Source organism: Pantherophis guttatus, chromosome 1, assembly GCF_059756535.1.
Source record: "Pantherophis guttatus breed Tessera chromosome 1, ASM5975653v1, whole genome shotgun sequence".
Lineage (NCBI taxonomy): Eukaryota > Metazoa > Chordata > Lepidosauria > Squamata > Colubridae > Pantherophis > Pantherophis guttatus.
Window position 1 is genome coordinate 256,039,627 of NC_142063.1, and position 21,214 is coordinate 256,060,840.

Consider the following 21,214-nt stretch of genomic DNA (forward strand, 5'->3'; position numbering starts at 1 on the left):
TAGACTCTAGACAATGAGAACAGTTAATTTTAATAGCAAGAATTGAAGAAGATCTTAGAATGTGTCTTACTTAACAAAAATAGTGTTTTGAATTTATTGGGCACTGCCTATGTAGAAAAGACACATGAAAAGTGTTCTTTGAAGATGCAGTGAAATTGATGTTTCTTTTAAACATCTTGATAGTGTACTATTAGAGTTCCATTTTGGGAGGAAGTTATTACATATATAACCTTTGAAACAAGGTTTAGCATTTTCACATGTTTAGATTTTACTGCATGAAAACTGACATCTGAACAAAAAAAAAAAGTGGATTCTCCATGCTGAATTCATAGATAAAACAATTATTCTTCAGCCCAAGAAAGACATGAACCCAAGTACACAATGGATTGTAGAGTCAATGTCATTCATACGTGTTTGAGTTGCCGTTTGGGGGAAAATAGGGACTATTATGTTCATTTGCGGCCTTGAGTTAATTATAAAGTAATAAAGACAGGATAAAAAAAAAATCTAAGAAAGAAATAAAGAGTGTAATTAAATATGGCTAGGACTTTTTATGTAGTTCAGGAATACGTGCTCCATTTTTTTTTTATTTGTCTGGTTTTTGTTTTTCTTGCTTTTTTCTTTCTAACTTTATGGGACTGTTTGCTTTTCTTCCTCTTTTTTGGGGGGGGAGGGGAGGGGGTGGAAGGTATCCAATCAATACAAGCAAAATAAATAAATAAATAATGCAATCCACCGCTCCAAACTGCGGGAGAGGGAGTTCAAGGCTGCCTTGCCCCTCCGACGTTTTCCCCTCTTGTTTGCTCTTCCACGGGTTTCCATTCTATCGCTATTGCTCCCGACGCACCTTTGAAGATGGTGATCTTGGCGGATCGGAGCGGCGACGCGGTGAGGGGGAAGGGGAAAAAAAGAAGAAGAAAAAAAAACAACCCACCCAAGATTACGGCTATCGCCCGCCTGCCTGCCTGCCTGCCTGCCTTTCCCAGAGTCTGAGACATAAAAGCGAAGGGAAGAAAAGCCACTCCGGCGGCGGCAGCAGCGGCAGCAGCAGCAACAGCGGCAGCAGCAGCAGTTTCCCCTTTCCCCAGCCCTGACTCTACGGGCGCATGCTCACTTGCGCCCGCAGCCCTGGACCATATTTGTCAGGACTACTCGAGAGACGGAGAAAAAAAATAAAGAGAGAGAGAGAGAGAGGATTTGGGGGGGTAAGGAAGCGGCTGGTTCGGATCCGATTGCTAACCCATTAACTGCAATTGCACAATGCTCAGGATGGCTTTAAAAAATTGCTTCCGTTCCTTCGCTGGGGATGAAAGTTGAGAGAGAGAGAGAGAGGGAGAAGGAGATAAAGGAAGGCAAGCGCACCTCCTCTACCTCCCTCATGAAACGGGCGGTTTTTTTTATTATTATTATTATTCTTATTCTTATTTAAGGAATTGGGAGGGAAGGCTCCCCTCCCTTCCACACACCAAGCGAAGGAAATGGAAGTAATCTGGGGAAAGTGGCCAGATGACTCTGAAGTGGCCGAGGAGTGGGTGGGTGGGTCGCGGGGAGGGGGGGGGAAATCTTTCCTAAAATCCTAAGTGCGTGAGAGTGAAAGAGGAACAAAAGAGCGAGCGAAGGAAGAGGGTGCCTTCGCCTTCTGCGCCCCCCCCCTCCTCCTTCCCCGCCCGGGCTCTGCTTTTTCCCCCGCCCGAATTCTTGACGGGCATCGGGAGCGGAAGGGGGCAGAAGTGGCCGGGAAATAAGGAATCGGGCAATCCACACTCGCCCACATATTGATGTTGTAGGGGTGGGTGAGCGATTTGCGGCGTCCTGCCCTACCGCTGGTGAGCCGGGGCCAGGGAATTCTTGACACTTCCCCAGGAATGCCGGGGAGGGGGGGAGGGGAAAAAAGGGGGTGCCGCCACAAAGATTTGGGGTGTCGGGCGAGAGGGGACGGACGGGGATCCTGCATCCCAGCGCTCACTCTGTTTTGTTTCAGGGGATCCCTCGGGAGAGAGAGAGAGAGAGAGGATAATGGCTTGGGAAGGAAGCACCCAGGTTCGGCTTGCCCGTGGGATATACCGGTTGAATGTGTAGCATGTGTTGTGTCTCCTTTTGCAGAAGGGAGGGAAGGGGGAGGGAGGGAGGAGAAAAAAAAAAAAAGGCCTGTTCCGATCAGCGCGTAGCAGCCGCCGCCGCCGCCGCCGCCAGCTTCGGAAGGGAGGATTTGTCCGCGAATTAGGGGGTAATTTCGCTTCCTTGTCTCCCTTGTGCAGCTTATGGACTTTGTGGCGTTGGGAGTGCGCGCGTGGCGGTGCACCCGTGTGCGCGTGTCTCGGGCTATAGAAATATAATACCGAGCTCCCCAATTCCGCCATTTTGGGCAAACTTTGCACACGCACGCACACACCACACGCGCAGAGAGAGAGAGAGAGAGAGAGACGCGCCTAGCAGTTTGTAGTGAGAGGGAGGCGCGCGCGGGAGCGCGCGCGCGGAGCGGGCGTGTGGGGGGGGGGGAGGAGAGGGAAAGCCTCTTGATTCCTGTGCATGTCTTTCGCTAAGTGTAAACATGTGTATATGTGTGTGTGGTGGGGAGCGGGGCTCTTCCCGAGGGAGAAGAGTGCAATTCGAAGGTTGTCAGCAAACACACACACACACACACACAAACCCGGCCGGTGAAAGATACGGCGGATCGCTGCGTAATTTTCGAGGCAGCGGGAAGATGCCTCGTGTGAATTCCGCTTTGCCACTCGCACCTGGGTGCCCCTCGCGCTCTCCAACTTTGCTTGCCCGCCTCGCCTTTAAAAGCGTCTGCGCTTCCTGGGAAGCCTATGAATGAAGCGGGAGCCGGAGACTCGCGTTGCACACTTGTTCGCCGCTCGTTGCGGGGGTGAGTGGGTGGGTGGGTGGCTTTCCTTCTGAAGCTCGCTGCGAGGGTGTGAGAGAACCCGGGCCCGATGTGGGGCGCGCAAGGATAAGAGAAAATAACAGAAATGCGTGCGTCTTTATGCGTGGGCGCTCCTGCGGCCCCTTCTGTTTTCTTCCTAGTCGCTTATATGGCAAGAGGAGGGAGGAGGGTGACGGGAAAAGTTTGAAAGGAGTCAGCGGTCCCCAGAGGGAAGACCCCTCTGTCCGCCCTCTTTTCCCGGCCTCAGGTTTGAGGCCAGGCTAAGGAGACCGGGGAGTGCGAGCCGTCTCCCGGAGGGGGAATTTGGAGTCCGCCCAGGAGAAGCCTGTATCAAGTGAGGGGGGGGGAGAGAAAAAAGCCTTGACCCCCTTTTTTCTCCTTGGAGTCGAAGAGGGACCTGGGTTCCCCCCCTCCCCACTCCCCAGGATGTGGGGAACGTGGAAGGGTGTTTCCAAAATGAGGAGGGGACAAAGGGCTTCTTGAGCTTGCTCTCGGCAGCCTCCCCTTCCCGGTTTCCGTCGCAGCCGCCGTAAGAAAAACGGGACTCGATTAACAAACAAGAGCCTTTCATTATGCAACTTCCTCAGTCCAGCGCCCGGTTTCTCTCCTCTCACTCCTGCCCCGCGTACACCTTTTTCTCCCCCCCCCCCCACATACTTTTCGCCCGCCGTGCAACAATCGAGTCTCCCTTTCGGGCATTTCCCTGAAGATGGGAAGGAGGCCGATCGTAAAAAGTTATTTCGGGCGTCCCAGGGCGAGCTGATCCGAGCTACTTTTCATTTCTAAGGAGAGGGAGGGAAGGAAGACAGATCCCGCTGCAGCCTGAAGGTAGGCTTGCGCGGGTGTGGGTGGGTGGAGGAAGACACTTGGGGAAGATGCAGGCAAAAGACGACTCTTTTTCGACTTTCCCCCTCCCCCCGCCGCTCTTAATTTTAGAAAAAGTCGGGGTGGGGGGAGGATCTGACGGGCTGATCGCAATATTTCTTCAGGAAAGTTTCAAGTGCAGCAAAAATGTAGTTCAAAACTGGCCAAGGAGGGACCCCTACTGGTCAGACGTAGGCATTCACCTTGGGGAGCAAAGTTCAAATTTAATCCTCAAGTTTTTACAGACTGTTTTTTTTCGCTGGGTATGAACCGGCAGAGAACTAGGCAAACAGTTTGAAAAGCATGTCTTTATCTTCTCTTCCTAACTCTTGTTTCCACAGTTTCTGTTTTGTATTTCAAGTATTAAAAGTAAGGAAGAGTGATTGCTATTTAAGAACTTGCAACTGCTAAAGGCTTAACAGGTAAATTTATTTTGCAGTTAGATACAATTGTAGCTACCAGCTTCTATTCTCTATTTAGGTTCCTTGTTAGTACTGGTCAATTTCACCCTTGTTTCTAATGCTAATAGTGATAGAAGACACCCCTAAAACAGTTTTGTTTTGTTCATTAATATAAATTTAGGCAATATTATGAGATGCTCATTGCAAATGCACAAAGTTATTTATCAATTGAAATTTAGATTTCCTTATAAAAGTTGGAAGTACGGTAAAAGTTATGTCTTCTGTATAGTTTGAAAGTGGCATTGGTAGAAATGCTGAAACTAAAAGCTGGTTTGGCAAAAAGCTTAGGCAATGAAATTCTGTAAGGTAGAAAATTAAAAAATTGATGGAATATTTGTGACAAATCTAATCGTGTGGATTGTAACTCTTTAAAAGGCCTATTCTATGGATATAATGCGAAGAAGCTGTTCTCAGGCCATTTCCCTAGTAACTTAGTACCTTCAAGCACCATTCCAGCTATCTTTGACATAATATAAAGCCTGTTTATACTGAGGATACTGACTTTACTCAACTAGTTGATTAAAGCTAGCTGTTTAGATGGTGTTGAAATGAAGAAATTTTGTGAGATTGTTGTAAAATGCCAGAATCATAAAAAACATTTAGTCTCTGTTCTTCCTATAATATTATTCACCATCCTTCCAGTTGTTCATTTTACTAAACAGAGTTTGTTTCATTCTATTTGGGCATTTCCAGTAATTGTACATGTGAAAAATCTGATGGGATAGTGGAAAATGGGGCCACTGAATGAATATTCCCAGGAGATGGCACTACAGACCTGCTGCTTGCCCCTTGGCCATTATGGGATTCTGGCCTTTATGCTTTTAGCATCTTTTTAAAGCTGATTTAGGAGGTCACTTGGTTCATGTCACTATAGCTGATCATGCCTAGGTCTAGTCTTCTTTCAACCAATGCTCTGTTGACCACTGAAATCTTGAAAATGCTAAATGGACTATTGAAGATGAGTTCAGGTGAGACTATTATTTCCATTGATAGACCAAAAAGAGATTGAAGGAACATTTTGCTTTAGTTGGAAAGGTTCTACGTAGTTCATGCTTTGGGAAGGAAGGAATGATTGTTGTGTCTACCAATGCCATGGTTGGTGCAGAAGTTGAAGAAGAAAATTGAGGCTGACAAGGGTTGATTTTAGCAATATAGGGGTCCATGGCACAATACTGTAATCTTTTGTGACGCTGCGGTTGATGAGTTACATAAAGTGCAGTTACTATCAATATATAATTCCTATTGCAACCAATTATATGAACATGACTAGTTTAAATTTTGCTTCATATTCTATTGTATATTTCATTGTGAAGAAATCTAGTTAGTGGGGACATAAAAGAAGGCCTTTTCAATGGCTGCAATTAATTTGTGGAGTTATGTCTGTAAAGAGTACAGATTGCCTCATTTTTGTTTGGTTTTGTGTGTATGCCTAAGGATTTCCTCTTTTCAGTGATTCAGTGATTTCAGATATGATTAGTTCTACTCTTTGATAATGATTATTTTTTTTGCTGTTGTTTTTTGGGAGGATATTTTAAACACCTTTAAACTGAATATTGTCTTGGGAGCTTTTTGGTGAAAAAGGGCAAGTCTTAAATAATTAATAAATTAATATAAAATGTTTGAAACATTTCAAATTTGGTTATTAGAAGGCCTTTTTTAACAAATTTCTCCAGATGCATTTATTTATTTAAATTTATATGCTACTCTAAGCCAAACAATGCTATAAGCAGCTAATGATCCAGAGTTAGTAATCTCCTCATTTTTCACCTATTCATTCTTAATTGGGAGAGATAGCCTTTCAATTGTAAGGATGGTATATTCTCATGAGGATGATACAATATAGGGAGATTTCCTTCCTCTTATTTCCATGAGATGCATTTTAGCTCATTGTAACTCTTGACAGTGCTGGGAATATTGCTAGTCCCTGACAAGTAGTATGACTTAATTTACTCTCCATTTAGCTCATTACTAAATCAATTAAATAAATTACATTAGGATAGCTTTTTCACATAGACCGATGTATGTATTAGGAAGTTTCATGGCATAGTTGTTATTTTAAAATTTGTTTCATTGAATCACTCTGATTCAAACAGTACATTTCAACAGTATATTAAGTTGCGATCAGTTTTGGAAACGAGATTACTTGAATGCAAGATAGTGTTTATTATGTTTTATTTAAGAGCTTGGCCTTGAGCTGTTCTTGAGTTGAAATGAACAGGCTTCTCCTGATGCATGTTGACAAAAACAGTTTTCTGATTGATAATAAGAATGTATTTCTTTCTACACATTGCTTATTTTACCTTCTCAGAATAGTCTGAATAGTGCTATTGCAAAACATATGTATTGATTAATGTTGAAAGGTTAAGCAATACTATCTCATTTAAAACTTGAGGAACAAGCTAATTGGCTGTAGAACAAATCTGTAAGTGTAAGTAATTCGGTAAATTAGATGCTTAAGAACAAAATAACTAATGCCAGAATTATTTTATCAATTTATTTCCAAATAAACTGTCTTTAGAATGAATTTATAAGATTTATGCTGAACACCAGACCAATGTAGCAGAATGGGATAACTAACTGAAGGATTCTATACGTAACAGTGTGATTCCATAGCATAATATATGATCTATGAAAAAAAATGTTATTTTTTTTATTAGTCATATTTCTATGCCGCCCACTCTCCGAGGACTCTGGGCGGCTTACACAAAGACAGTATACTAAATAGCATATTGCCCCTAACAATCTGGGTCCTTGATTGTTCATTGAGGATCTTTTGTTTTTTCTTTTTCCAAATGTGAATTTTCAGTCTTGTGATTGCTGTTACATACTGTCCTAAACTCCTGTCCATAGCTTGAGGGACTATCTAGTTAACTGTATTTTTGCGCTAGGATGAATTGGATTGTGTATTAGCTGGCTTGCTGAACTGAAATTGTTATTGCAGCGGAGACCTTTGTTCAGCTTCAGAATCAAATATATTTCTGCTACAGTATAAGTGCTATGAAAATGTTTTTATGAATCCGTAGTTAATTTCTGATTTGATTATTGTTAGTTATCCATAGTATGCTATAAGCAAATCTATTCATCTCCCCCCCCCTTTATCTTAACAATATATATAAACAAAGGAAAGAGAAGAGATTAGCCAATACTCTTCTCTACAACTCAGAGGAGTTCCTTGATTACCTAACACAAACCTTAGGCATGCAGGATACAGTGAAAAGAAAATGAATGGCATTTATACTGAAGCCAAATATACTGAAGGCTCTGAGGGCTGGAAGTATTCCAGACTAAAATGGGGCAGCTTGCACTGTTGACATGCTTTCAGGTGAAAGAGTTATATCTGTGAGTGACAGCTTCTCAGTTGACTATCTAGGACCAAAAGTTTTGGATTGTGTGTACAGCGTGATTCTGTGCAGACTGCTTTGAAAGTAAATACAGGTAATCCTCCAGTTACAACAATTCATTTAATCATCGTTCAAAGTTACAATGGCGCTGAAACAAGTGACTTATGACCATTTCTCACAGTTACAACCTTTGTAGCATCCCCATGATCATGTGATTAAAATTCAGATGCTTGGCAACTGGTTCATACTTGGAACCGTTGCTGTATCCTGGAGTCACGTGATCTCCTTTTGCGATCTTCTGACAAGCAAAGTCAATGGGGAAGCCTGATTCACTTAACCACCAAGTTATTAACTGATCAACTGCAATTATTCACTTAACAACTGTGGCAGGAAAGGTCGTAAAATGAGTCAGAACTCGCTTAACAAATGTCTCAATTAACAACAGAAATTTTGGGCTCAGTTGTGGTCGTAAGTCGAGGATTACATGTACCACTGAATGACATTCATCTTATTGCTAAACAAATAGTTGTAAGCGCTTGCCTAAAATAGATTGCCAAAAATAATGAAACTAATTATGACTATGCGCCATCAACTTCTGCGACGATGTACTGGTAGATCCCTTTTCTCCAGGATGATTGTTCCCAATCTGGTCTTTCTAACCTTCCAACAGCGTACACATTGCTGCTGTAATTGAGTTCTCTTGCTTGCCCTCTTGTTCATGTTCATTCTGCCTTTCCCAGATTTAGAGAGAGACAAGAAAATTAGGTCTCTGCCTAATGTGTCCAAATATGATAATTTGAGCCTGTTCATTTGTGCCTCAAGTCAGAACCCTGGGTTGATTTGTTTAATGATTCATCTGTTTGTTTTGTTGACTTCACCGCAGTTTCAAAACATCAATACTGTTTCTTCAAAGTCCAACTTTCATAGAGTGTCCCACGCAAAACCTCTGCCTGCACAGTTCTAATCTTTATAGGTATAGACCTAGGTCAGCTACACTGTGTATAATATATCACATCAAAAAAGTAACTCCAAAGCATGGTTAAAAGTACTTTATTATATTGCCAATAGTAACAAAATCTCTGTGCTTTATTTCTGCAATCCCCAATCCCCTGCAGTGCTGTGAAACGGAGGAGGTTTTGTTAGAGTTGTTTCCTTCTTTCTTCAGATTGTTATGGACTTGAGCTTTTTGCCTCATTCCATTAGGAACAGATCAGGATTGAACGGTTTGAAGATTGAAGATCAAGTACGGTTGAGCCAGTACAGGAACTGGCTTTGTCTAGTTTAATGAGAAGAAGAACTAGGGGAGACATGATAGCAATGTTCCAAATATCTCAGGGGCTGCCACAAAGAAGAGGGTGTCAAGCTATTCTCCAAAGCACCTGAAGGCAGGACAAGAAGCAATGGGTGGAAACTAATCAAGGAGAGAAGCAGCCTAGAACTAAGGAGAAATTTCCTGACAGTTAGAACAATTAATCAGTGGAACAACTTGCCTCCAGAAGTTGTGAGTACTCCAACACTGGAAGTTTTTAAGAAGAGATTGGATAACCATTTGTCTGAAGTGGTGTAGGGTTTCCTGCCTAAGCAAGGGCTGGACTAGAAGACCTCCAAAGTACCTTCCAACTCTGTTATTCTATTTCTTTTTTTCAAGCAATCAAGGTAATAGACATTACCACATGTTATGGCAATAATTTCCAGATACTATGGTAGATATGCCCTTTGTGAAGGATCATCTTTACTTTCTACATCATCATGATATCTCTTTTTCAAGGCCATTGAACATCTGAGGCTTATTTCTTGACTGCTGGGTCTTTGATTGTTGACAGTCAGCCTGAAAAGCAGGAGCTATCTATACTTCATCATTAGTTCTGGCTGCTTATATCTGTTCTCTATTAGTTTGATCTTTTTACTGTGTGATTTTAGCCCCATGTTTTCACTTTGCTCCTTGACTTTCAGTACTAGATCCGGCAGTTCCTTTACAGCTATGAGCATAGTACAGTTTAATGTTAAGTCATGCTCTTCTTTTTTGAGTCCAGCCTCCATCAGGTTGAATAAACAGGGGGAGAACTCATAGCCTTGTCTCACTCCTTTTCTGATCTGGAGCCAGGTCGTATTGCCATTTTCCATCTGGAGTCAGGCTTCCTATCCTACATACAGGGTTTTACACAATGATAATGAGATGTTCTGGGACTCCCATACACACATACACATCTATAGACATTCTAAAGCTTGACATGGTTGACACAAAGGCCTTTCTATAATCAGTGAAGCACATAATTGACTTATTTTTTCTTTTTCTTTTATTGAATTCTGAGTTATCCCAGTCTGAATCAGCAATCATATCTTTTATTCCTTGCCTTTTCTAAAGCCAGCTTGAACATCTGGCACTTCCCTTCCCATTTAGGACTTTAATCTGCATTGAATGATCCTGAGCATTATTTTACTAACATGTGACACTAAGGAATATTGTATGACAGTCTGCACACACTTTTAAATCTATCTTTTATATTGGTGCCTTCAGATGTCTTCAGATCTTTTAGCTGTTATATTGTTCTACAGATTTGCTTCCATAGTTCGAATAGAATTTTACAGATTCTTCTTTTGTGACTTGCCACAAATTTCTACTCCGTCAATTCCTGTAGTCTTATGACAGTAATTATTATCTAACTGATCAAATTTCATTTTCTAGTACTAGAGGTTATTGTAAATACTGTAGGGATTATCTGCTAAGGTATTTGGGAGGTGGATATTTCTATTGTACAGAATGTCAGTATATTTGTTACACTTTTGCTTTGTCTTGTTTGAATCAGTTACTATCTGTCCTATCCTATAGCATACAATTTGAAGTTGGAATTCTTTCTGAGATCAGAGATAGTTTGGAAGACACCCCCCCATCTATTTCCATCCTTGATGTTTTTATAGATGCCATTGTAATGCTGCATGTTGTCTCTTCCAATAACTCTCTGAAATTTCTTTGTCTTTCTTGGCTTGGACTTCTTTCTTCATCTTAGCAATGTCCACCCTTTATTCCTGAAATCTAGTTTTCTGTTCTGTTCTTTGGCAGTCTCTTTTTCACATCTATCCTTATCAATTTCGTTGATTTCATTCCATAATTTTGGTCCCCTCTCTACCCCTGTAGTGATAAAATGAAGGACAAAGGCCTATGGTTGAAAGGTTGATTGAATTAAAACTCTTATTTATTGCTGATTATCTTGAATTAAGAAGAAAGGAATAATTCTACGAGAAATCTGCAAGACAATCAATACTGGGAGGTTTTTTTTATAATTGCCTGTGGACTAAGCAGACAGTATAAAAACCTGACTTTTGAACCAGCCTGTAAGGGAAGGAAAAATAAAAGAGATGAGATTTTTTTTATCCATCTAAAGTTGAGATCATTCAAGGGAAACTAGTAGTTGGGAGTCCAGCTCTGAGCTTTCATCCTTCTGGCAAGCTTTTCTTTATGCCAGGAAACTTTTCTGAGCAATCAGAAAAGCTATATCTCTGTAACAGACTGGACTTGAGCCTGGCGAGTTTGACCATGAAGTGGGCAGTTGGACTTGCAATTAAACTTAAAGAAGGTAATTGGGCCATGGAGGATTAAAGTTAGGTCTTCCTATAAATTACTATTTTAGCCCTGAGAAACACAATGGGATTATACAGCCTTGTTGCTTGCAGTTTTTTTTGCTAAATTTCTATAACAATGAGAAAACCAGATTATTTTTGTCCAAATATTTAATTATACAATCAATTATATTATAATATATGTATCTTCCCATAGTGGAACAGGTCACGAAGTTGTCATGTGCCAGTTGTCACTTGAAGCAAAAATGACCAGGCTCAAATTATTCTACTTCAGACACATTACGCTAACATCTAAGACCTAATAAGGCTCTAAATTGGAAAGAGAAGAGGACAATCAGCAGTAAAATAAATGAACTCGGTTACAATGGTGATGGATACATAGTTTGAAAATCTGAAGAATCGGTTAGTGGATTGTCATGGAGGAAATCTATGTACAGGTAGCCCTTGATTTATAACCACAGTGGAGCCCTAAATTTTTGTTGCTAAGTGAAACAGTTAAGTGAGGTTTGCCCTATTTTACAGCCTTTCTTGCCATAGTTATTAAGCGAGTCGCTGTAGTTAAGTTAGTATCAGTGTTGTTAAGTGAATCTGGCTCCCCCATTGACTTACCTTGTCAGAAAGTTGCGAAAGGTGATCACATGACCCCGGAACAGTGCAGTCATTGTAACTATGAGTCACAGTAGTCAAGTGTCTGAATTTTGGTCAGGTGACCATGGGGATATTGCGACAGTCATAAGTGTGGAAAAATGGTCATAACTTACTTTTTTCAGTGCCGTTGTAAACTTCGAATGGTCACTAAATGAACTGTTATAAGTTGAAGATTACCTGTATTTAGGTGGTTGCTAACAGTCAACACTGACTGGATAACACATAATTTACTTGTATGGAAGTTGTTTTTAACTCAGTGGTTCTTTTGATGAACAGGTTGCTAGAGCAATTAGTTAATTTTATATCTTTGTTTTCAGTTCAAGCCCAGTCATTTCTTGGAGATAAAATTGTGCCACGGCAACGCAATTTTTTTGTATGTGTGCATACACATACATACTTGTATGTGGAATTGCACTGGAAAACAGTGTGAAATTGCGACTAAGTGTAACTATTGCTATGAATCCCCTTATGTGAATAACATTTCGCAAATATGTTTGAGTGATTTTTGTTATACACAGGGCAGATAACCAACATAGTTCTAGACTTAATTCAGGTTATTGGTGTAATCCTATACAGGTAGTCCTTGATGTACAACCACAATGAAACTCAACATTTCCACTGCTAAACAAGACGGTTGTTAAGTGAGTTGTGCCCCATTTTATGACCCTTTTTGCCACAAGTGAATCATGTGGTTCTTAAGTGAATCTGGCTTCCCCCATTGACTTTGCTTGTCGGAAGTCGGTTGGAAAGGTTACAAATGGTGACCACATGATCCTGGGATTCTGTAGCCATTATAAATAATGTCTGTTGCCAAGCATCCAAATTTTGATCACGTGACCACAGGGATGGTGCAGTGGTCGTAAGTATGAAAACTGGTGTTAAGTCACTGTTTTCAGTCCTGTTGTAATTTTGAACAGTCACTAAACAAATGGTTGTAAATCAAGGACTACCTGTAATGTCTTTCATCATCTGGTTCTCAAATATTTTGAAGAATAACTATCACTCTTGTTTTACTTGTCTTCTTAAACTTACCTTCCAGTCTTATCTTTAGGCAAAATAAAATAGTGGTGAGCAAATGGCTTTCATCTCAATCAGTTCATGGCCTTGGATCAGATCCAGATTCTACACTATATTGGCCCTATGGAGGATGTACTTTGGCTTGACCCTTTAATTCAGCTGTTTACTGATTTTAGGGGTGTGTTTTTATTCATACATTTTTATTGACTTACATTGTTTACTTACAATGCTTTTATTCTATGACAGTCCTGGGAACCTTCAAGACCAGGAGTGTCAAACTCAAGGCCCAGGGCCCAGATCTGGCCCGCTGGAGCTTAGATCTGGCCCGCAGGGCCACCTTGAAAACATTGAAGGACCAGCCTGCAGTGCCTCTGCCAGCAAAAATGGAGTTCAGGAGGACCGCCCGCCACCTTCCCGAGCTCTGTTTTCGCTGGCAGATCGCTGCAGGAGGCCGTCGCAGCCAAAAATGGAGCTCGGGACTGAGGGGTCCCAGTGCTCTGGGAGCTTAAGGGCCAGGCTGGGTGCTTGCCCACTGCTTCCTAGGGCTCTGAACAGTCTGCGCCGCCATCCAGGGTCCTCCACATGGCCTGAGAGGGAGAGGGAGGCTCCTCTGGAGGACAAGGGTTTGGCACTGTCCCTGGTCTTGCCTTCCTCCGCTGGAGACAGTGGATTCCCCCAGCCCCGCCCAGGCCACCAGAGCCCCCCCCCCCACATGAGTGACATTGAGCTGGCCACGCTCACCCTGGCCATGCCCACCCGGTCCCCTGAGGCCAAACACAACCCTAATGTGGCCCTCAATGAAATTGAGTTTGACACCCCTGTTCAAGACAGTTAGGGAATAGATTAAATACAGTTTTAGCCAAGGAATCCTTTAGATGGTGATGCTAACAAAATTCTTCACCTATTCTGTGTAGCAAGTATTAAATAATATGCTTGACCGTATCAGAGACATATTATCTAGTAAGCGAGATTTGCTTTCATACATAAGGATGGCACTGTCTCTCCACTTTTCTGCCTTGATCTTGAAGATATGGCTAGTCCAGTGTGCCATAATTGATCTGATTCACACCACTGAGGTTTTGTTTCAGATGGTCTTTTTCTTTAAGCTTAAATATTTAATGTTTAAGTATTTAAACATTATGTTTAAGTATTTAAACTCTAAGACATAATAGCACTGGCTGAAATTGATGAGATCTTGGCTAATGAGGATGGCTTTTCAGTCATTGGAACCCTATTCCTTGGTAATAACACTATATTGCCGTATCTCACTTGGGAATCTCATTCTTTTCATACTGAGTTTTTGAAGTTGGCATATTAAAACAACCTTACCCATTGGGGAAGACGCATTGGACTATGAGTCCCAGAATTCCCACTTCATTGTTAATGAGCCTTGCTGGTACAGTGGTCTAAGCACCCTGTTATTAACACAGCTGCCTGCAATTTACTGCTGGTTTGAATCTCTCCAAGGCTCAAGGTTGACTCAGCCTTCCATCCTTTCTAAGGTAGGTGAAATGAGGACCCAGTTTGTGGGGGCAATAAGCTGACTTTGTATAAATATACAAAAGTATGAAGGCTATTGCTTAATGCATTGTAAGCCGCCCTGAGTCTCCGGAGAAGGGCGGCATATAAATCAAATTTTTTAAAAAAATTGATACGGAATTTCTCTTTGTTTTCTGGATACTTCTAAACAAATGGCACCAGAATTCTGCATTTGCAATCATGCTTAGCTCACCTGTTCAGGACACAAGTAACTTGTTTACTGTAATCATTTGCATCCATAATTAATGCAACTATATAACTTAGCAAGAAATGCCAATTTGGTGCATGATCTTTAAAGAGCAAATGCTTTGGTTGACAAATCTATTTCATTATTTTATATTTGTGGGATACTTATTATTTACTGTATCTGTATTTACTCATCTGAGCATACGACAGCAGCCAAATTATGTAATTTATTATCTTTAACATTTTTGTAGTTTGTAATATTTTAGAATATGTGTCCCTTACAGATATTTCTTTCATTTACTCAATGTTTTATACATATGTTTTTGGAATGAAGCTTGGCAACTATTTAGCGCATCACAAAATTCAGATGACTCCCATACCACAATGTAAGAATAAAACGAAAGTACAATTTAAAATCAAAATGGAACCAACATGGATAGTTTAGGTAGGCCATATGGTTCATTGGGGGCACCATTATGTCCCATGGACAGCAGTATGTCCCATGACCTACTTCCCTTGGTACTTATTACTTTATATTGAAATTTTGAAGAGCATCAAAAGGGACATAAATATGGTACATGTTTTTGATTATTGTATTTAAGCACATTTGATTTTAGGTATGCCTGTGTATCTTTAAACAGCGGGGGGGGGGGGAGTAGGTGATAGAGAGCATCTGTAATGGCCAGAAACAGTGACACTATTATCTCATTCACAATGAAAACAACTTGCATAGCTTTTAAGAATTGTTGATTTTGAACTACTGGACTTTAAGTGTTGCAGGAAGTTATTATGAGCCCTGATGGTGTAGTGGTTAGAATGTAGTATTGTAGCCTGACTCTGCCCACAGCCTGAAGTTTGAACCTGATGGGGCTGAAAGTTGACTCGGCCTTCCATCTTTCCAAGGTCACTAAAATGAGAACCCAGATTGTTGGGGGCAATATGCCAACATTATAAACTGCCCCAAGAGTGCTGTAAAGCACTAAGGGACAGTATATAAGTCTAAGTGCTATTGATACTTTATTGCTATTATATATAGTATATACAGAAATGATACTAAACTGAAGAATGATTTTTTTAAAAAATAAATATTTTACAGTAGGCATTTGTTAGAACATAATTGGGTTGGATGCACATACTGTATATATGGATTCACCTTCTGCTGTTTATACCTGTAATTATACAGAGTGCGTTCCTCATCTTAAAGCCTGGGCCCAAAATTTGAGAACATAGAAGGGAATTAGGGTACCACAGATTTTCAAGGCAGGAACTAATTCTTATTCACATCCACTTATGATATTGATCCAGACTATTAGGTCAAACTGTTTCTATGCACTGTATTAGCCATTATGATACAGACCTAAAACACCAATCACAGAAAAGTGATTGGGAGAGCGAGCTTTTGTGTGTTAATAGTTTGGCTGGATGTCATATTTTGTCTGTTGGTAATGAAAGAAATGTGAAAGGTCATTAACTTAAATGATTTGTTCTTGTGAATTATTGATATCTTTTTGGAACAATATTTTAATGTATATATGTTTTTAATTAGAGGGAAAATAGGAGGGAGGAATACTATATTAGATAAGTTTGTGTGTGTGTGTGTGTGTGTGAGAGAGAGAGAGAGATTGTAGATGGATGGGATAAAAATGTAATAATCTCTTAATATTACAGATGTTAATTTTATGTGGAATACTCTTAGTTTCTTTTGGGTTGTTAGTCTAAAACTAGTGTTATACATGCACCTGTACGTGAGATAAAAAACACTTTGAAAACAGAATCTTGGACTGACAGTATTTTGATCTGATGCAGTTTTTTTTCTCTAGATATTAAGGTTTATTTTCCTGCAAGTGTCGTTAGTTTCCCTACTGTAAGAGCCAATTGATATTGTTTTGAAGGGTGATAGATCCTTTTTTTTTTTTTTTTTTGGCAAATTGCTTCATGGAGGTAAATCTGGTCAATCATATAATTAATTATGACAAGTTCTATAATTTAGAGTTAGTTTTAATTTTAAATGTTCGAAATCATGGCACGCTGAAGTTTTCAAGATCATTGCTTTTGTGATCATACAACAGAATAAATATTTGACTATGATTTGGATTGTAAACATCAATAAACATTTAATTTGGTTTATGTAATTATCATAAATACCTTCAATTTTGAAACTGTATCCTAGATTTTAAAAAACCTATATTTTTGTACTTGTTGAAACCAATGAATTCATTATAATGATGAGTTCATAGCTAAAGGATATGTCCTGTTAAATTCTTGGTGAAATCTTTCTTACAAGGAAGAAATATTGTATCTCAGTTCATTATCTATATCTAAATCTATATCTTTTGGATCTGACTGAAATAAAAATAAAATAGATTAAATCTATATTTATGTCTCTTGTTCTTACAACATCTGAAATTATAAATTAAGCAGTTGCATAATTAGTATCCTCTACTTACGAGGCAAAAGTTAAAATGGAGATTTTGGAATTAAGAATATTGGCTAGGATTGATGATGTTTTTTAAAAAAATTCTTTTAAATATTTTTATAGCACTTCTCATGCCAAGCATCTGCCAGCTTTCTGTGCATTAAAATACTGTGTTTGCAATAAAACTCATAAAACCATTTAAAAATTTATACTTTGTAAAGTATATAAAGCTATTATTGTAGCAGTGTTATTAGAAGGCATCAAATGCCAGGGTAAATGTTTTTATCGTTTAAAAAATATCCCCAAATAATATTAGGTAGGTTCAGGACTTCTGGGGAAGAAACAGCAAAACGAAGAGAGAACGGAGCCAATGACTATGGCAAAATGAAGAGCTGGTGAGTGAACCAGCTCTTCAGAATATTTTTACAGTCGGGGAGATGACTTGGGATTGCACAAAAGTGTTCCTTATGAGGAATAAACTGCAAAAGAGCGATCAATTTTGAAAAATTACAAATGGACTAAGTTGACATGGATTTGAAATAAAACTTTGGAATTAATTATATGAGTGCTTCTCATGGGGAAAAAGCTATTGTTTTGAATTCTTTAAAAAAAAGATGGAACTTTCAAAGTTAGATGCACGCAGGGGAACTAAAGATAAGTAAAGATTACAATAAAGGACGAGAATATTTAAATTTGGTTTACTAAAACAGAATGGAGCAAAATACTTCAACGTTGGATGTATTGTGAGATATTGGAAATAATGGACCCAGAAGTTAATTTCAAGAGTATTTGCCATTGCAAACAAACAGTGTTTTAAAAAAAGTCATGAAAGAAAAAGTTTTACTGGACAAGTAAATGACAGGTTATAACTATGATATAGGAAAGATTCTGCAGTGGATATACAAACCAGGTGATATCTTAAAAATTAAAAATTAATAACAAACCTAAAGAGTGATCTAGATAACTTTCCAAAATTGGATTTCCAATAGAGACTAGTTATAGTTTTGAAGAGTTTTGTGAGAAAGCATATAGAAAAAATAAAAATAAGTCAACTTCGAAGACATTAAAGATCAAAATTGTAAAAAAGTAAAACAAAGGAATATAAAGCAGTTTATTTGATCAAGCTTGAAATAGATACGTTATCTCTGGTAACTGTTAAGGGACTTTGGCTCATCAGGACTGAACAACCAGGTTTTAAGGATTTCTTTACAGATAAGGGATGAAATATAGTAAGAAGAGATTTCCTGTTTTACTTTAAGATAAAGTGATAAGTTACTAAAATGTTTATATTTGTGATAAAGGGAGAATTTCTTTCTTTTCTTTTTCTTTCTTTTCTATTCTTTATATTTCTTAATTTTTGGCACTTTCTATTTTTTCTTTTTATTCTTTTTCTTAGTTTGCATTTTTTCTTTTTAATTGAAATGTTTAATAAAATTATAATTAAAAAATAATAACAATAGCTTGGTCCACTAGGCTGTTTACAATTCTTTATGTGTTTTATTAAGTTGTTTCTTATAATGAGCCGTGGTGGTACAGTGGTTAGAATGCAGTATTGTAGGCTAATTCACTGTTCACTTCCAGGAGTTCGATCTTGACTGGCTGAAGGTTGACTCAGGCTTCCATCCTTCCGAGGTCGGTAAAATGAGGGCTTAGATTGTTGGGGGCTATATACTGACTCTGGAAACTGCTCAGAATGGGCTGTAAAGCACTGTAAAGTGATATATAAGTCTAAATGCTATTGCTATTCATAATACTTGGTTTCCGGCTTTTAAAAAAAATCAGATTCCTTGATAAATTAGCAGTTTTTATATCAGTAAAGTTGGAAATTAATTTTAATTGTTATATTGAATCATTCTGCGTAATGATCAAGGTAGTTTTTTTATATCTTGAAAATATACACATGGATATGATTTATTGGGTTAGGGATTTTCTGTTTCCACTGTGAGTTGTATTGTGTTGGGGGTGTGTGCACTGAGGGAGCTCCACCAATCCCATTGTACATATGTTGTGCAGTGACAATAAAGGTTATTATTATTATAATGTTAAGGTCTTTATTCTAGCAGTGATAGGTAAATTTAACTTTTGGATAATTTCCATTAAACTCAGTGGGGCTTACTTCTGAGTAAGTATGCATGTTCTATCTTCTTTGCATTATGTTTTGACAGTCTCTGTGAATACAGACTTTTCCCAGGCACTCAATTGGATTAGTATCCAAGATGGTGAAGAATCTTAGTCAACTGAGAAGTTTCAAACTGTGACATTTTCCTGGCTTCTAAAGGGGTTTTGTGAATTTTGGAATCATGTAAAACTTGTTATTAAATAATATCGAACAGATGATTTTTTTTTTAAAAAAATCTGATAATGCAGTTTTTAGATAAAAAAATATGAAATTGAATTAAAGATATAACCTTCCTGGTTTATTTTACAGGGAATCCACCATGAATGAACCAGCTTGTAGTGGAAATGGGCAAGATTTTGATGTATTTAGTGTAATGGACTGGAAGGATGGAATTGGTACCTTGCCTGGAAGTGATTTGAAGGTACTGTAATTGCAGAGATGTACAATGCTTTATTAAAAGGTGTGATTATTTTAATTAGAGAACAAAAAAGTATGTTTAATTGTAAAATATTACGTAACAGTAAAATAACAGTAAAGGGAACAGTGCATAATATAAAAAAAGCAAACAAATCATCTAGTAAAAACAAGAACAGCATATTAAACTTAAGTCTTAACTTTAGCATCTTAATTTCAAAGTGTTAAAAGTAACAAGCTTTGGAAAGAAACTCGTCTGATAGTTGGACTATCCCCACACAACTACAACTGTCCCAGCATATCTACTGCAGCATCCTGGACTCATATGATCTCCATTTGCAACTTTCCCAGTCTGCTTCCGACAAGCAAAGTCAAATGCGGGAAGCTAGATTTGCGTCATGACCATCACTTAACAATTGCAGTGATTTGCTAACTAACTGTGGCAAAAGTCATAAAATTGGGTGTGATGATTCATCTAATAACTGTCTTGCTTAGCCATGGAAATTCTGTGGTTGTAAGTTAAGGACTCCCTGTAAGGATGTCACATTCAAAACAAATTGAACACCATTTCTTATTCCTTCAAATCATCACAGTTTCTCAACTGTGAATGATTTTCAGCTTATATAGTTGAGTTTGCTTCCTGGAGTTTTATTAAGATGTTGCATAATATGGAGCACAAAGAAGGCTCTGTGACTTTCTCATCCATTGGACAATACAAAAGCTGCATGAATTCCTAATTCTTGACCCTTGTAGCTGATCTCAAAAGATAGCATGGATTCTTTAAAAAAAAAAAACTTTTATGAAATTTCTATACATATTAGTTAAGGATATTGAAAACTGGTAGAATTGAGGCAAATTGCCCATGAGGTATCCCTTCCTTCTTGCCATTTATTTTATATAATTTAGCTGCTTTAAGTGCTCTCTATTTAGAAAGCATTATATGAGATTAATTAAGATATTTTCATCAACAGCATCATCTTTCAATCATATCACACAGAAATTTGTGTGATATTAGTCAGCACTTCAATAAAGGAGGTTAAAATCTGGAAGATACTGTTTTGAAAATTTTTGATAGCTTCTTTGTGTGTGAATTTTCTCCCTTTCCTCCAGTGATGGAAGATGATTTTGATTTTGTACTGGCTTCAGGTTGTTCTTTCTCCTTCCTCTAATTAGATAATTGTGCTAGTACTTCTGATACAAAAATGAATATTCCTCTCTTTGATTTATGCTTTGATTTATGCCTCTCTTCCGTTTTATGCTTTAGAAGCATTTCTAGTATGTTAAAATAAAATCAAAATTGTATCTTTCTAATAAATTCCTATAATAAAATATACATTGGAAAGTGCACATCTATGCATCTATGAACCACCTCATAGAAAGTTTGCTGGCCCAGTAACATGAGCATGATTTTTTAAGATTGAATTGCAATTATATGCAAGCTCCAACCAAACCATAAAGACATTCATTGTTATTTCATGGATTAAGGAACTGTTATATGAATGAAAATATTGAACAGGTACTCATTGGGAAAATGATGATAAATGGGATTGTAAAATGACATGGTTGTAAAACACAATGTCACATGACTGCTGACTTTTGACAGCAATTCTGAAGTTCCAGTTGCAGTCGTTAGGTGAATCCTGCATGGTCATGAGATGTGATGTCACGGGATTGCTATTTGCAGTCTCCTGCCAGCTTTCTAACTGATTTTGTTCATTGGAAGATGGCAGTAAAGGTTGC

General features: G+C 38.7%; 1 protein-coding gene across 16 annotated transcripts in view; it reads left to right on the top strand.

The window, feature by feature from the left end:
* The first annotated feature begins 975 nt into the window (after positions 1–975).
* The window catches only part of L3MBTL3 (L3MBTL histone methyl-lysine binding protein 3), an 81,490-nt gene continuing 61,251 nt past the window's right edge, over positions 976–21,214 (top strand). For 2 of the 16 annotated variants that reach the window (XM_060692229.2, XM_087886959.1), the window contains exons 1-3: positions 3,334–3,718; positions 4,096–4,176; positions 19,370–19,481. In XM_060692229.2, coding sequence (XP_060548212.2) covers positions 19,380–19,481 — 102 coding nt within the window. In that variant the 5' untranslated portion in view covers positions 3,334–3,718; positions 4,096–4,176; positions 19,370–19,379. Of the gene's footprint in view, positions 1,206–1,596; positions 1,827–1,931; positions 2,228–2,358; positions 2,873–3,333; positions 3,719–4,095; positions 4,177–19,369; positions 19,482–21,214 lie in introns of those variants that run through there. The other 14 variants (XM_087886956.1, XM_060692232.2, XM_087886954.1 and 11 more) reach the window with 14 other exon arrangements.